Source organism: Pavona decussata, unplaced genomic scaffold, assembly GCF_977016875.1.
Source record: "Pavona decussata unplaced genomic scaffold, jaPavDecu1.1 SCAFFOLD_91, whole genome shotgun sequence".
NCBI classification, from domain to species: Eukaryota; Metazoa; Cnidaria; class Anthozoa; order Scleractinia; family Agariciidae; genus Pavona; species Pavona decussata.
In genome coordinates this window covers 1,990,449-2,006,264 of record NW_028145508.1, presented here as the reverse complement: position 1 = coordinate 2,006,264, position 15,816 = coordinate 1,990,449, and the positions used below count along the sequence as shown (strand labels likewise).

The following is a 15,816-nucleotide window of genomic DNA, read 5'->3' as shown; positions in this document are numbered from 1 at the left end:
TATGTCCCAAAGCATTCTGCATGATTTCTCTAAGGCCACCAAACAGAACAGCCTCTAAATTTCCCATTTTTCGTAAACTGATTTGGAAGACATACGACTAAACTTCTAATGACTCATGATCTGTAATTGTGGTAATTGATTCCTCTTAGGGTTGCAACAGAGAATTCCACTTACCACAGTGCCAGATTTTCCAGGTGGGCCTTTCTCTCCAAGTGTACCAACAGTTCCCTGAAAATTGACATTAGAGAGATTCAGGTTCGCGTTTAGGGCAAATAGGAAACGTGAGATTTGCGTTTATGTTTTCTTCAAAAAAAACAAAGTACACAGTTGGGGACAGTGCAAAAAAATTTTGACCTTTGATGCGAACGCAAAACTACTGATTTTACTGAAAAACTGTTGTTGATTCATAAAATAAATTTCATGCCTAATATTCTAAAATACTGGATCACTAGGTAAAGCAATTCCAGAGTTTTAACAGGCTTAGCAGGCATGGAATATCAGCCATAATACCATGCCACAGAAATACAATTTATTAAATTAATGAAATCAGCATGATCTTACAAAATTTCTCGGTTGTTTGTGGAATGTAATATACTGTATCAAACACGAGAAAGCGTGTTTGATCAGATATCCAAACACTGAGAAGTAGGTTGAAAAGAAGAGGCGCAGACGGGTTTTTTTTTTTAACAAATTCGAGGTGTTTGGATGTCTGATGAAACACACTTTCGAGTGTTTGATATGGCTTCTCAAATAATCAATAATTCTTGGAGAAATTGAAGGCTACAGTTGGCAAAATTTTATGGTAATTTGGATAACATATCCAAACCACGGTCACGGTTGTGATTTTCTTTGTTCTCTTTTGATAAATTATTAATGACTTTGAGAAGATTATAGCCAACTCGGTACCACATGGCTCGTTGGCTATCTTTCATCTCATACTCAACACGTGCATGTACTCAGCAATCTGATTGGTTCTTCGTAAAATATGGGGGTTTTAAAAATGCTGGAAGGCGTAAGAAGAATGTGACAATGAAGCGTAGAAAAAGAATAAAATACACTCCCATCATCACATTTTTGAAGCCTTCCAGCCTCGCTAAAAATTCCCATATTTTCTGATTGTACATATTACCCACGTTTTAAATTTCCTACTCAAGGACTCCACTTCAAAAAGACCTGAACAGTCGAAACGTCGTTCGTTTTAAGCGTTAGCTTTTTTTTCCCTAAATCTAATTGAAAGAATTTACTTATTCGGATGAATTTTATGCTGTCTATTAACAAATTATTACTCTATTGACTTTACGATGTTCAGTGACACAGCGAAAAAAAAAATAAAAAAAAAACTTACCAAGTCTCCTGCCTCTCCTTTTGAACCAAAATTACCCGACACACCTTTGCTTCCCTGAAAAAAACAGTTTTTAAAGGTTGAGAAAACAAAGGCAGCGAAGTTCTCCAAACTCAATTTGCTTTTCGAGTTACCTTCGTCAGAAGAGAAAGTCACCAGTTAAAAACCGTTGGTTGCCAATCTCAAAAAGTTTGTTTCTTAGTGATGCAAATTGACAGTAATATTTATTGGGGGTTAAGCTGGCGACCATAACAAGCACAACATAACACAAAATGGGTAACAACTTGATAATGAATTGAGACATTCTTAAAACACAGTTCTTCAAGCCTGCCGGAACATAGAGAGACACAGCGGAGAACTGCTATTATGCAACACCAGTGAAGATTTCTTGATTGTCAAAAATACTGTCTAGGTACCGGTTGGTATCAAGTGTTACAGCCAAATTGGCTTTGCATTTGTCCTATTAAGTCTCACAGCCCTAACACTATCCCAGATTACAACCTTTATTACATGTTAAACTCTACGCCATCAGTGCATCGTAATTGAATCTAATATTGTATTAACTTTAACATCTTGTTTGAAGGAGACAATACCACATGTATCAATGCTTTCTCCACTTTCTTTCTTCCCTTCCCTTCTTCCATGCACTTTGGGGCTTTGTCTACAATTTTCTCTTTCTGTTAGCTATTTTTGGTGGGGAGAGGGGGAGAGAGGCACTTAGAACAATGCAAATGCTAAAAAACGTCATCTACGGTAATTCAAACCTTTTCTCCAGGATTTCCTTTTGGCCCGGCCACTCCTTCTCCACCAGCAGGTCCCTAGAACACAATAACATAAATTAGCCATGCACCCATTGAAAAAATTCAAGATGATTAAATTAGAAAGTTCAAACAATATGGGAATGAAATAAAGCCTGGTCAGTTGCACTTCAATGTTGGCAATGGAAAACTCCCCTGGTTCCCATAGTATTGATACTATGAAAGTTGTAAATGGTTGGCCCCAGTGGGCTTCTTTCAACATACAGTATTTAAATTCAGTTTGACAATGAAGCTTAGAGGACACAAACGAAGGAAATAAAATGAACATGTTTATTTATTTCGGTTCATTGTGTCCTCTGGACCTTGACGTCAATTTGAATTTGAATATTTCAAAAGGAGCCTTTTGCAACAGAACATGAATTGCCATTATTGATTACATACAACGGAATGTTCTATTGGGTCATTCAGCCATCCATAACTAACATGTTTATTGATTTGTGTTGTTTGTGTCCTCTGGATTTTTAATATCAAGTTTAATTTTAATATTTCGAAAGGGACCTATTACAACAGAACGTGAATTGCCATTTTTCATAACATACCAAGCAGTTTTGCTGTTGGGTACACTATCAATAACCTTTACATTCCCAACCCTGTATTTTATACAAACCATAGCTCCAGGAATGCCTGACTGCCCTGGGGATCCTGTGGCACCTCGGCTACCCTAAAAAGAGACAGACGGCAGTTCTAGTTATCACAAAATTGTCCAATTAAAACCATACAATCAAAACTTACAGCAAAACAATTGACAAATTATGCGGATGTCAAACACCAAGACAAAGTATAACTGGCATAGGGCACAAGGCATAGGGTCTGGATAAATGACAAAACTTCACAGAAGCAAGATGTTTCTTCTATGAGATTCAGGAACAAAATTTGCATCTGGGAAGTAACAATGTTCTTCTACTTATTCAAAAACATTTTCTTGCATCTAAGTTTCAGAGGATGCTTTTGTAACATGTTTTTTTCTGGGGACTTAACTAAGAAACAGTTGTCTCGCCAGCAACATCTTTCTGTAACAGTATTTCATAGTTCTCACTGCATTACTACAGTATCTGAGTAGAAGTTCGGTCAATAGTCTTCTTTTTGTTAATCTGTGGTAGGCTGTTCCAAGTCACTCAAGATACTACACAGGAATTGCCAATACTACGCACATTATTTTGTAATGTGTTTGAAGACAAAGAGGAAAGCGGTGTATTGCCATTTAACTTCTTTCCTATTGAGGCAAATAAGAGATGATGATGTAGCTGGCACAGGTTTCCATCATTTTCCAGCACTTGTACTTTCATGGATCACTACTACCACTCTTCATCAGTTGATTCTGCAATAACGGAATCAAACAAATGCCTAAACATTGGCAAACATTTGCTTGATACCATTATTGCTGTATCAACTGATAAAAAGTGGTAGTATTGATCCATCAAAGTATAAGGGTTGGAAACCAATGCCAGCCACCTTAAAATCAGGTCAGTTAACATCAGCTTCCCACCAACTGTTATGGCCATCAACTACAGTGAAGATGACTGGCTACTCTGAGTTCAAGAGAGACCAAAAACAAAAAGCCCAGATAGTGGAGCTTTTGTTTAGTTGATGACAGCCTACTTCCCTGTGAAGCCAACGTCCACAAGGCCATTTGAAACTATTGAATAAGTATTGTATATCACTCTTACTGTTTCTCCTCGTTCTCCGCGCTTTCCTGGTGTTCCTGCTGATCCATCCCTTCCCTGTAAAATGAACACAACAGGATTCCTCAACAAATGAGCCACTAAAGTGTTACCAGCCTTTGGTTTACCTGAGCACCAACAGCTCAAATAGCCTGGCCTACTAACAGCATGACCCCCGCAACGCCACATTGTGAATGTTGACACCATGTAAATGTACTTAGCAGCAAGCACAAAATGTCAGGCTGACTGATAAACCACAGACACTATGTCTATCCCAACATCCCTGTTGGCCATAAGCAGCACTTGAGCATTGGCATGTACTTGGCCATTAGCAGGTGTTGATGTGCAGAAAGTGAAAATACAAAATAATACAAAGAACAAAACAAGTAAAGTAATTTTTTAATGTCAACAACACGGGAAATGCTTGTGCAATCTCCCGAGCCCGAGGCTCATGATAGTGCTTGACAATAATCCAGATTGAATTGGAATTTGGAAATATTGGAAAGTAAAATACGACAAAAAAAGTTACAAGGAGATTTTAACGAGGACAGTGAAAATTATGATGCCATACGTTATAAACTACCATTGATGTGTTGCAGAATGTTGTAAAAAAATAAAAAATAAAAAAAGCCTGTGTAATCTACATCAACCTTTATAAAATATTTGAGATAGTACGCGCTCTCTCATTGGTCGATAGGTGTGTTTAGATGAGAGTATGTAAACATGGCTGTGACGTCACGCTTTCTGTGTCTCCCGGCACATTTTAAAACATTTTTAAAAATTTTAAAGCTTTCGCAAGACTCGCAAAGTAATTTCAAGTACAACTGTTAAGGAAATGGAGAAAAATTTCCCAAAATTTTGATCGGAGTTTGCCTATCTCCTCAGCCCTGAGCCCGAAGGAAAAAAGTAAAAAAGAAACAAGAACCAAAGCGCTTTGCCTGCCTAGCAAGACGACCTCGTCGAGGGAGCTCAAGTGAAGCCGACAAAATATGCAACAAATACGCAGTTAACCTTTTTCAACGTAATTTTTGCATCTGAGTACCACAATAAAATTATCTAAAAGACATTCTTTATTCAAACAATGTACACGAAAACGAACACAAAATTATATGCTACAGACTATAAATGTTTCAAATCAAACTTTGTACGGCCGGTTGCCGTGTTTTGGCTGTCAAATTTGTATAAAACGTATTTTCTCTGAGACATTCTCAGCATAATAATCTACTGTTACGATTACTATTACCAGCAACAACTTCACAGTCTGGATCGGCTGCTTGTGCTATGATTCCTGAACAGCAAAACTTCACAAGGCACATGGGGAGTTGGGAGAATTCTCAAAAGTTATGCAAACCCTTGACTGCGTCTCGGGTTTGCATAACTGTCTCGAATTCTCCCAACCCCTCTTGTGTTGAGATGAGGCTATGTAAACACGGAAAAAGTCCTCTATTGCTTAACTCTGGTCGACTACACATTAATTTTCCTTTTTTTTTTTTTTTGCTCAAGATTCAAAAAGGTTTGCTTATTTACCCAGTAAGTTCTACCAATGACGAGAAACAATGGCTTTTACCTTGACTCCTGGTAAACCTGGCTCTCCCACAGGTCCAGGAGCACCATCATTACCCTGCAAAGCATTAAAACTTGGTTGGTAAGTTTCCATTTATTTTTACCGCGAAACTACGGTACCGTGAACATTAACAACATTTCTGGAATGTTTACTGTGAATCAGAAACAAGATGAAAAAAAAAAAGCAAGCGGTAACAGTAACTATCCTTGTGAATTGATTTCACCTCTGATTGGTCACAGAACAATAAATATTCCAGAAAGAATTCTTAGTGCTCACGATTTTCGCAGTTTCACAGATTTCAGATTGGTCAAGTTATGTTTCCTTATTTGGTTCGTGATATTAAACCCCTTGGTATAGTTTGGCAAGAAATTTGATCAAATGAAACATGAAAAAGATAAAAATCCTTAGAAATGCTATCCTAGACAGGTCCTGGTCGCCATAAGTATTTTGCAGGGATTTGCATCCAAAAAGAGCGATCGTAGCAACCTTCTCCTGAAAAGACAGCTGTTAACATCATGTCACGTCAAAACATGTGATAACGTAGTCATGGAGGAACCTTAAAAAATGCCTAAGTGAGGACAGGGCCTTTTACTATGCCAAGTATCCCGGGGAAGTTAATATTACACGTAAATGGCCAGGATTGTAGGAAATACGGCGATTGCTGTGTCATAGCTCTCACAACTTAACAGCTGATAGTGGACTTTGTTGATGTAATATCTGCTTTGACATAATGCACGAGTGATATGGTCGGTAAACTAAGTGATCACATTGCTCCGTCGATTGTTCGCGACAAAATGCTCCCTTTAATAATGCATTACAGTTAAGTTGAAGACACCCTTTAATAAACTGTTGAACCTTTCAACGTGGCATGTATGCCAATTGATCTAAATTGAAAAGTTGCCCCAGGCAACTCCACAATTTTTCCTCACTGTATCTTGTCCTTGGCAATGACAAAAATAAAATGAAATTGAATGTTAGGTGAAAGATCCATGATTGTTGATTTTCTGACGTGTTAAGCAATAAAATTAATTCCAGAACTGCAACATGTAGTATGTGAGAACACAAATGGACATTACACCTTACCGGTGAGCCATCTTTACCAGCATTTCCAGCGGGTCCAAAACCTCCTTTCGAACCCTAAAACAACAAAAAAGGACATCACATGAATCAGTCTTAAATTCTCTCTTTCACTAATATCCTGCTTGTAAGTTTTCCACCGGAATTACCAAGTAGCTATTGTAGCTGTTTACAAAAGGGGACGGAGAAGGGTCTCAAATCAAAACTCTGAGAAAGTTGGCTTCCTGACCCGACAGAAGAGATGGTACGCTAAGAAAGATTTGGAGAGAACCAGAGCTATTGACCCCTCCAAATTCTTCATTGACAGCCAGACTTTGAAAGTTGTCTGGAACACTGGAAGGATGCGTGAGACTGCAAGTACATGACACTGTGGTGAGGTCACACTTGAGGTTTTTCAACTACAAGTAAAGTTATGTTTTTTTTTACCATTTTGATAGTTAAGACACCTGTAGTTAGAACTTGACTGCGTTTTTGTGTCTCTGTTGTGCTTGTCTCTTTTCTCTGTGTTTTCCAGCCACATTATTGTAATTTATTTCATGTAAATTGGCTTCCTTGTTTTTTAACTCTCAAGTTATTCTAGGAAGCCAATACCCCTTTTTTTCTATTTCACTGTACGTTTTATGTCATTTCAGCTGTAGTAAGTACTCTGTAGGAGTAGGATAAAGTTGTTGTTGTTGTTGACTGGCTTTCTCACTTATCTATGGTAAACCTACATGTAGATCGTGACTGTTGCAGTAGGAAGAAGGAAGCAAAGTTTACTACAGTAAAACTGCCTATTATAAATGGATAGGGTTTATCCCACCTTCACAACTGCTTTGAATTCTTAATTGGCTTTTAGCTGCCAGCTTAACAGCAGAAGTGTTTCAGTCAACAAGAGTATTTAACCATGTTAAGGTTTGTTTACTCTCTTTTCACAAAAAAAACCGCATTACTTATACACATAATCTTGACCAGGAAACACCTTATTAATACACTAATTTACACATACGACTGCAAATCTAGTTTCGTTTAAGACCTCACCAGACTTTGGTTGCCACATCACATTTCAAGTGACTTCAAGGCCTTACAGCACAGATAAATCTAGTGTGACCTCAACCAGTGTAAGGTCAAACAAGAGTGACAGGTATGCATTAACTCTCAAATATCATTGCCAACATAAGAAGCATTTACTTACAAATTCACCCTTCGATCCAGTGGGTCCAGGTGGACCAGGAATACCAGGTAAACCCTTTACAAAACAAATAATAAAAAAATATTTCACTCAACAAACATCACCATAATATTAACAAACAGAAAGCAAGACGATAATTTACTGTTACTAAATTTCAAATTACATATATAAGCCTCTAAACAAACAGACAGCGAGACAGAGAGACAGACAGACTTACAAACAAACAGGTACATAAACGGAAGGATTGCATGGGCAGAGGGAAATGTGGCTGGCCGTAGCCGTGGACGCCACAAACACCAAAACAATTGCCACAAGATGTATATGCACTTCCTTTAAGTACACAAAAACGGTTTAGAAGAAGATGACAACCCGGCGATAGATGAAATTTACGACAGTGATTTGACCGAAATTAGACATTCACAAAGATAAAAACATACAAACTGAAAAAATGCAAGTAAAAATTATGCGAAACAAACAACTTAGAGCTAAACTTACAAAATTGTGACAATAATTAATCAGCAAATAAGAACAGCTCACAGAAAACAACGCAGTATGTACAAAAGTTGGAAACCTTTCTTTTTTTCTTATTCACGTTGTGACAAAATTCGGCTAATATACCGATGTATGTAAATGTAACTAACACCACAGATCCTGTAGAACTTCAAATGCCATTCTGCCTATTGTATTCTAGGCACTACAGAACAGTTCTTGAATTCTTTGAGTCTACAATGCCCTTGCAGAGAACTTTGCGCGCGCACGTGGTCATGTGACACGCGCGCGATATTTGAAATTGATTATGGCGCGTATGCTTTTGCTGACGCGTATGAAAGTTTTTGTGTTTGGCAAGAGCTTTGTAGTTTCGTTTTCAAGCTTGTGGTTTGCTGTTTTTTTCCATTCTTGTTTGGATTAAAGATTGGAGTTTGAGCCTACAATTTCAAGGATGACTTTTCTCATCAACAGTCACAGGGGTGGATACTCCCGTGGACTCTATTCCTTTTTGTTGTGACCCCCTTGAGTGCATCTGTGATTATCACCATTCCTTGAACACACATGTAACTGCCTAATCATGTTAAAAGGACAGTGTCTTTTTTTTTTAGTGTCAATTAAAACAGCCAAAAACATACTTGTATCAATGGAAATATTTAAAATACTGTACCAGAGTAATAGTTCAGGTTTGTTAATAAAAATCCTACTAGTGCACAAAATCAGAATCATTCATCTTTGGCTGTGGATGGCTGGGATGGAAATGGATTGCAACTTGAAAAAATTGGCCAATTTTATCCTGTGTATTTTGGAAAAATCGCTAAGAACTAATAATTATAGTTTATTCTTCCTGGGAGAAATCATTTCATATTTTTCTCCCAGTGCTCTAAGAGTAATTTCATGTTACAAAAGAGTTTCATAATCAAATATTTGAGCAGTCTCGGCCAACGTACAGCAAAATCTCTGTGACAGTGCTCCTTTAACTGCCTAATCAAGTTAACGTTTCTCTTTGCAAATAATTCACACCCACTGCCTTACCGGGCCGCCCTCCGGTCCTGGTTGTCCAATGGCTCCATGAGCACCCCTGTCTCCCTGAAAAAATGAAGGGCAATGTTTATTTTCAGTCAACTTAAGTTGTCTTTTGCTTTTGGTTTGCACTGGTTGGTTTGACAGGCTCCCAGTAGTGTGTGAGAACTACTATTTTATAATTAAAAGTAAATTTGGTCTTAAACCAACCGGTAATCCATCAATTCCGGGTATGCCAGGCTCTCCTTCACGACCAAGAGGACCCTGTAAACGATTGACAAGAAAAGCAGATTTTAGTATAATTATGTTAAATTCACCACATTAAAACTTGCAACACTTTGAGGCTGAACAGTATCATTGAACTACTTCTTAAAGCCTAAATAGCCATTAGAATAAATTGAGTTGATTAGCTGTGGTTCATAACTAGAGAATTCTTTGGTGAAATGCCCCTTCGAGTTTTTGAGCAACAACATAACATGGCAAAATTAAAGCCTATTCCTTTAGGGAGGAAACCAATGTAAATGGACACCTAGAATTCACAGAAATCAGGGCTCGAAATAATTTCCGGAGACTCTCCGGACACGATGACCGGCCCAATTCATTTTAGCTCGGTCACGTACCGTTTCTGGCCGGTCAAATTATATAAAATAAATAACTTTTAAAACAGGGGCCCATGAACCAAAACTGGCGCTATATATTTCCAAAAAAGGTAGAGCACTTTTAAGCACTCATTGTCAACAACAAAAGTAAATTACAGCAGCAAAATGAAAATAAGCTTACAATGTATGTGTATTCGAGGGCATTACTTCACACAAGAAGATTTTGATTACATCACTCGGGAACATTATAATGCACAGGATAGAATCAAAGAAGTTGGCGATAATCAACATATGGTCACATGCCTGCTGCGCGGGTTCCCGTGACGTGACGTACTGTACGCACATCCAGCTTTTATTTAACTCGCAAATCTTTAGATATATATATTTTTCTGTAACACGTTCCATGAGAATCACAACCAGTTTTTGCTTGAATGTTTTTCATTTTGTGTTATCTCTATAGACCAATAATATCTCGCAAACGTTAAAATGTTTGTACATTGATTCAGGTTCACGGATGTTTATCATTGTATAACCTTTCATGTTTATACATTACGCACGCCAAAGATAAACACACAGATAAACTTGCGAAGATTGGAATAACTATTGGTTTTATAAAGTATAGTTCCTTTGCTTTTGTACTTTGATTATATTTATTCTGGGCTGAGGAAATACTTTATATGCAGGGAGAAATGCAACGCTTGAAAATTAACTAATAAAAGTGAATTGAAAAAGAAATTTTTTTAACTTTGTGACTGGAAGTGCGTGAACTTTCAATGCCTGGATTGTAAACAACGGTTCTTGTTGCATTTCACCCAGGATTTCAGATCAAAGTTCCGCAAATTACAATACACAGCGACTTGCTACAACTGAAACAACTGAACAGCATGGAAATTTTAATTTATTTCATTTTCAAAACGATCAAATGTGACCGGTCAACATGACCGGCAAGACGAAAGGTTGACCGGTCAACTCCCAAATCAGTCCGGACATTGTCAGTTGACCGGCCGTTATTTCGAGCCCTGGAAATCATATTATAAAGGAACTTCACTGCCACTTCAATGTAATAAAGAATTCAATAGCATACAGAAATATTTTTTCCAAAAGCCTGCAATGAATAAAAAAAGACGACATTTTACATTTTACTGTAAGTTTAAGAATGCTTATGGGTTGTTGGTTGTGATCGTTGTTAAGGTTTACCTGTGACCCAGTTACACCTTGTTCTCCCCTTGGCCCACGCTCACCCTGAAAAAGAAATGGGAAACCCTCGATCATCACATTATAACACGCACCTCCCTTTTAATCCCTTACAGCTGTCATAACAAATAAATTGAAGTAAAATGAAAATAATAATCCATGATCCATGAGATAATGAGGTTTGAACTGAAGAGCCTGAGTTCAATCAGCTGAAATCAAACAAAAGATTTACACTTGATGCGTTTTACCCATGAGCCTCTGGCTCAGATATAGAGGACAACCTGACTGACTGACTGACTGACTGACTGTTTGATTGATTGATTGATTGATTGATTGATTGATTGATTGATTGATTGATTGATTCGCCCTGGTTCAGTAGCCATGCAGGGATCTCAGTAATGCTCTAGTATCTTCCTGGATATGCTGTGGGTTCATCAAAGACTACCTATCTCTACCCCATTCTAGCATTTCATCAGGATTTCCTAGCAGTTTGCTGGTTTGCTTTCTACACCTGGGAGATGAGAGACAGTATGGAGTAAAGTTTCTGGACTATAAGGAAGCAGCAAGATGGTTAGCAAAGACAACGAGACCAATTCGTTAAGCCATCGCAGGATAATAACATGACTCAGGAGAATTTCATTTATCTGCCCATGGGTTCAAACCACCAGTCTTCATAGAAGTAGTCCAACTCACAAATTAAATTACTTGCACAGTATAGACAGTCTCAAAGTCAACACCAGATTAGTTGACACTCTGATCTTTTCCCTGGGCTATTTGATAAAACAAGATAAACGTGATACCATTGACATACAACTTGGTGCACTGTCTATTTGATTATTCTTTTCACATAATTACCCTCTGTCCCGGTGAGCCATCTTTTCCTCGCTTTCCAGGGAATCCCTTAGTGGAAGAGGAAACACATATTGTCAGTTACCAACAAAGACTGACTCTAACGGTCCATTCTTCAAAACACGGAATAAACAGTTTTCGTGTTCTTTTGGGACCTATTTACGGAATGAACAGAATAGTATTCTGTTCATTCCGCTCCCGATGGCAGAATGAACGGAGTATGGTTTGTCAGAATAGTTCTTGTGGGATGATTTTTGGTTTAATCAGAATATTTCCAACTAGAAACCAGTATTCTGTGAATTCTGTTATTCTCAAGCCGGAATGAGAATAGCCAAAACTGTACTAAACGAATCCACCCAAGTTACCAGCAAAGTTTGATTTTAACTTCTCAAACTTATTAATAATTCAAAAGCCAAAGACAATGGAAATCATGCACCATGACGTGTTTGGATATCTGATGAAAAACTCCTTGTTTTTGCATCCTTAATTTCCCCATCAAAATCAGTTGTTTGAGAAGTTATATCAAAAACCTCAAAATTCATTAAAAATACTCTGCTTTGCGTCGTATTTTCAAGTCTCTTCTCGGTGTTTGACATGTGATGAAACACTGTGCCTCGTGTTTGATATATTACTTCAGGGTCTGTGGATGGCAGTTGTAGTTCACATCGGTAACTATTAGGCCTAGTCTTACTTTGTTGGTGACACTATTGAGCCTTGCAATTCTAGTGTCACATATGAGCCTAGTTGTATGACATCATTCCTTGCATGTCTCCCATAGCCCAGCGGGAAGAACACCCAACCAACAACTGGTCATTCAACTTGAAAACACTAATCTTCCATTTCACTTCATTCAAGTCGTCCTCCAGCCAAAACATACATGTAGTGGTCATAATTACAATGTGGTCGTTTCAACATTTCAACATTTCAATTTCGTTTCAACAGGGTGGTCATTTTAATCCTATTCCACCTTAAATAGTTCTTAAATAGAACGTCCAATACTGTTTCCCTTGGCATCTGCAAAATGTGACAATGATGTCATATATGGCGTGTGAATTCTACACAGCCATTGTCTTGGATCTGCCACCTTGGATTTCTCAATTTCTCCAGAACCTCAGAATACCATTCAAATTGAGCCAAAAATAATCAACCACCAATAAAGAAATGCTAAAATGGTATGAAAATGTAAAAGTAACAACGATGCACTTGCTATTATTTTATAATTCAAAAAGGTAGTAAAATCCAAATTTCAAAAAATCATGGTTGTTGAAATCTTGTTACTATGGAAATATCATGTCACGTGAAAAACTAAATGTCATACTAAATTGTTGTCAGGAAATTTTTCAAAAAAAACAACAACAAAGTTTGGCGGTGTTTGCGTTAATATAACAAAGCTGTGAATGTTAAGGTCAGTGTGGGCACTTTGTGCTAAATGGCTTAATATTTTTGTGCCTCCAGGCTAAGAGGGGTAAGGGGGTACTTAACATAAGAAATTGATGACTGCTTTTAATTCCTATAGCTGAAGAAAGAAGCCACAATAACAAGGCAGTCACATTAACAATACAAAAAGGTTACAATAACAAGATAATTAGCTAGTACAGGGTATACTGTAAGAGAGGGCTTTCTTGTATTAGAAGTTTATAGCTTATCAAAACTGAAATCACCATCATAGTGGGGTTTATCCCTTACAATGTACTGGATTAATTTAATTCCTTCAGTTCTGTTCAGCATTCAGAAAGATTAACTTACAGAATTTCCCACTTTACCAGCCTGACCAGACTGACCCTGAATACCAGGTGGTCCCTATAAAAGAAACACAAACACCAAGTTAACTTAATGAGACATCCATCTCAGATTACCCACCTACAGTGTATACGTATTCTTTTTCAATACTTTCACTGTCACTCTCGCAATCACGAAACTCGCTGGACATTTACAATATTAGACTAGAGGTACTTGGGTAATGGCTGGAGGTTTCATTAGTATAAGGGCGAGTTTATTGGGAGGAGGGCAGTAAATCTTGTCGTTACAATATTTAAAAGATTGCAAGAAAGAAAAGACAAATACTAAGTCACTTTTGTACACAAACGACATGTGCTCAACCACATTTCAAAGATACAGTAGGGTCACATTTTGGAAATTTGGTTGGACCAACCACTACTAATAGGCGTTTAAGATATGCTCTGAGAATAGAACCAGCTAGCCACCTGCAAAGGTAGGGTCACGTTTAGAAAATCTGGTTCGACCAACCATTATTAATGGTTTTTACAATCTTCTCTGAGTATTGTACCAGCTTGAATACAATACTCTGAAATACTACTAGATCAAGACTATACTTCCTTGCATTCTAACTAACTATGCAAGCAGTACATGTAATAAGAACATAAGTGTGGAACCCAATTTATTCTGTACACACCGGAGGCCCCTGGGCACCTTGTTGACCAATATCACCTCTGTTCCCTTGGCGACCCTATGAAGGAAACATACAAACTATCAACCAACACAGATACAACGGGTAACAATGTTCAGCTGAAAACTCCTTGAGCAGGAGATATTTCTTCTTTTTGTGGCATTTCACTATAACTTAGTTCAAAGGCAAGCTGTGAAAATGCTCCTTTGTCTCAGTAACCCAAAACGCCAAAGTAATTAATAAGAGCATAAGCAAACTTTGAAACTGCACTCTGGTAAGTGGCAAAAATTAATGTTGATGTCAGTAGCAGCTGGTAACAAGTTTCTCATTGGGGAAATGGACAGCAGCTTCATATAACTATGTAACCTTTAATAAAAATACTTCATTAAAATTTCTGAAGTAACACATTTTAGTCTTTTCTCTTTATACCTGTCGCAGGACTGTCTTTACATTTTTAGCCACACTTTGCATTGATCTTCACACCCGTAACAATCCTTGTTGACCCAGCAACTGTCAAATAACCGGTCACGCTACAGTTCGTTTTCAGGGTATTCAGCCGTAACAGGTGTTGCAAGTTACAGCCCTTAATGACAGCTCTACCTGTGGCTTGGGAATTTGTACCACTCAACCCTGTTCCCACCAATGGTATCATTTTTAGGGAGGATTGGGAGGGTGAGTTACTCATGAGAAATTTACAACGGTTGATGGTTGCACTGTAGTCAGGATTACTGACAAAAGTAATTTACACAAAAAGAATCAAATTACCGCTAGACCAGGGGAACCTGGTTTACCAGCATCTCCCCTTGCACCCCGTTCACCCTGTGAAAAACAATTGATAAAAAAACGTAAATAAGACATCAAGAACACTACAAACAATGGAAGACATATTTACTAAATCAAAGGAATGGCCTGAGGTCTGACCAAGTTAGTGGAATCATCTACAAAGTGAAGAGCCATGACTGCAAATTCATTTACAATGGAGAAGACAGCTGCTCATAGAAATTGCTTGTAGATAAGCATTATCTTGGCGACAGAAGTAACAGCAATTCAGTAATCAAACAGTGTGCTGGAAAAATGGACCATAACATCCACCTGAGAGAAGGTGAAATCCTTAAGCGTGGTGTAACTTCAAGCTATCAAACAAAGATTTTCTTGGAGTCATGGTACTCCACTGGGGAGAAAGTGATTTCATGCACTCAAAATTCCCTTGGTTTGAATTAAAATTGAAAATTAATGATGTCAAGATTTTGATGTCCATAGTTTGCCAGGACATACAGTGTTCTAAAGCCGCAATAAAAACAGCAATTTGGCCTTCTTTGTTTAAAATGCAAGTAACTGACAACTTATGAGAATTCATCCAACCAGTATATTTTAATGTTTTGATAAATCTAACATAAGATTGCTATGATTACAAAGGCAAGTAAACTTAAGTTTATAAATGCCTGTCAGGCCAATTTACCTTTGAGCCTTGGGCTCCTTGATCTCCTCGGGCTCCATCCCTACCAAGAGCACCCTAAAAATGGAAACATGGATCAGCTCAATGGTGCACATACGTGTAGCAACAAAAAGACTGATTAGTCTGGAGGCAGCCAGTTCTGGCAAATAGGAAGCACTCTTAGTATCCT

The 15,816-nt window shown here is 37.9% G+C and overlaps 1 protein-coding gene across 10 annotated transcripts in view; it reads right to left on the bottom strand.

Moving 5' to 3' along the window:
• The window catches only part of LOC146474177 (uncharacterized), a 107,613-nt gene that overhangs the window by 20,744 nt on the left and 71,053 nt on the right, over positions 1 to 15,816 (bottom strand). For all 10 annotated transcript variants that reach the window (XM_085117432.1, XM_085117433.1, XM_085117436.1 and 7 more), the window contains 16 exons: positions 15,651 to 15,704; positions 14,957 to 15,010; positions 14,198 to 14,251; positions 13,531 to 13,584; positions 11,791 to 11,835; positions 10,939 to 10,983; positions 9,353 to 9,406; positions 9,155 to 9,208; positions 7,637 to 7,690; positions 6,469 to 6,522; positions 5,389 to 5,442; positions 3,828 to 3,881; positions 2,768 to 2,821; positions 2,107 to 2,160; positions 1,346 to 1,399; positions 175 to 228 (listed from right to left, as the gene is read on the bottom strand). In XM_085117432.1, coding sequence (XP_084973558.1) covers positions 175 to 228; positions 1,346 to 1,399; positions 2,107 to 2,160; positions 2,768 to 2,821; positions 3,828 to 3,881; positions 5,389 to 5,442; positions 6,469 to 6,522; positions 7,637 to 7,690; positions 9,155 to 9,208; positions 9,353 to 9,406; positions 10,939 to 10,983; positions 11,791 to 11,835; positions 13,531 to 13,584; positions 14,198 to 14,251; positions 14,957 to 15,010; positions 15,651 to 15,704 — 846 coding nt within the window. The remainder of the gene's footprint in view (positions 1 to 174; positions 229 to 1,345; positions 1,400 to 2,106; positions 2,161 to 2,767; positions 2,822 to 3,827; positions 3,882 to 5,388; positions 5,443 to 6,468; positions 6,523 to 7,636; positions 7,691 to 9,154; positions 9,209 to 9,352; positions 9,407 to 10,938; positions 10,984 to 11,790; positions 11,836 to 13,530; positions 13,585 to 14,197; positions 14,252 to 14,956; positions 15,011 to 15,650; positions 15,705 to 15,816) is intronic.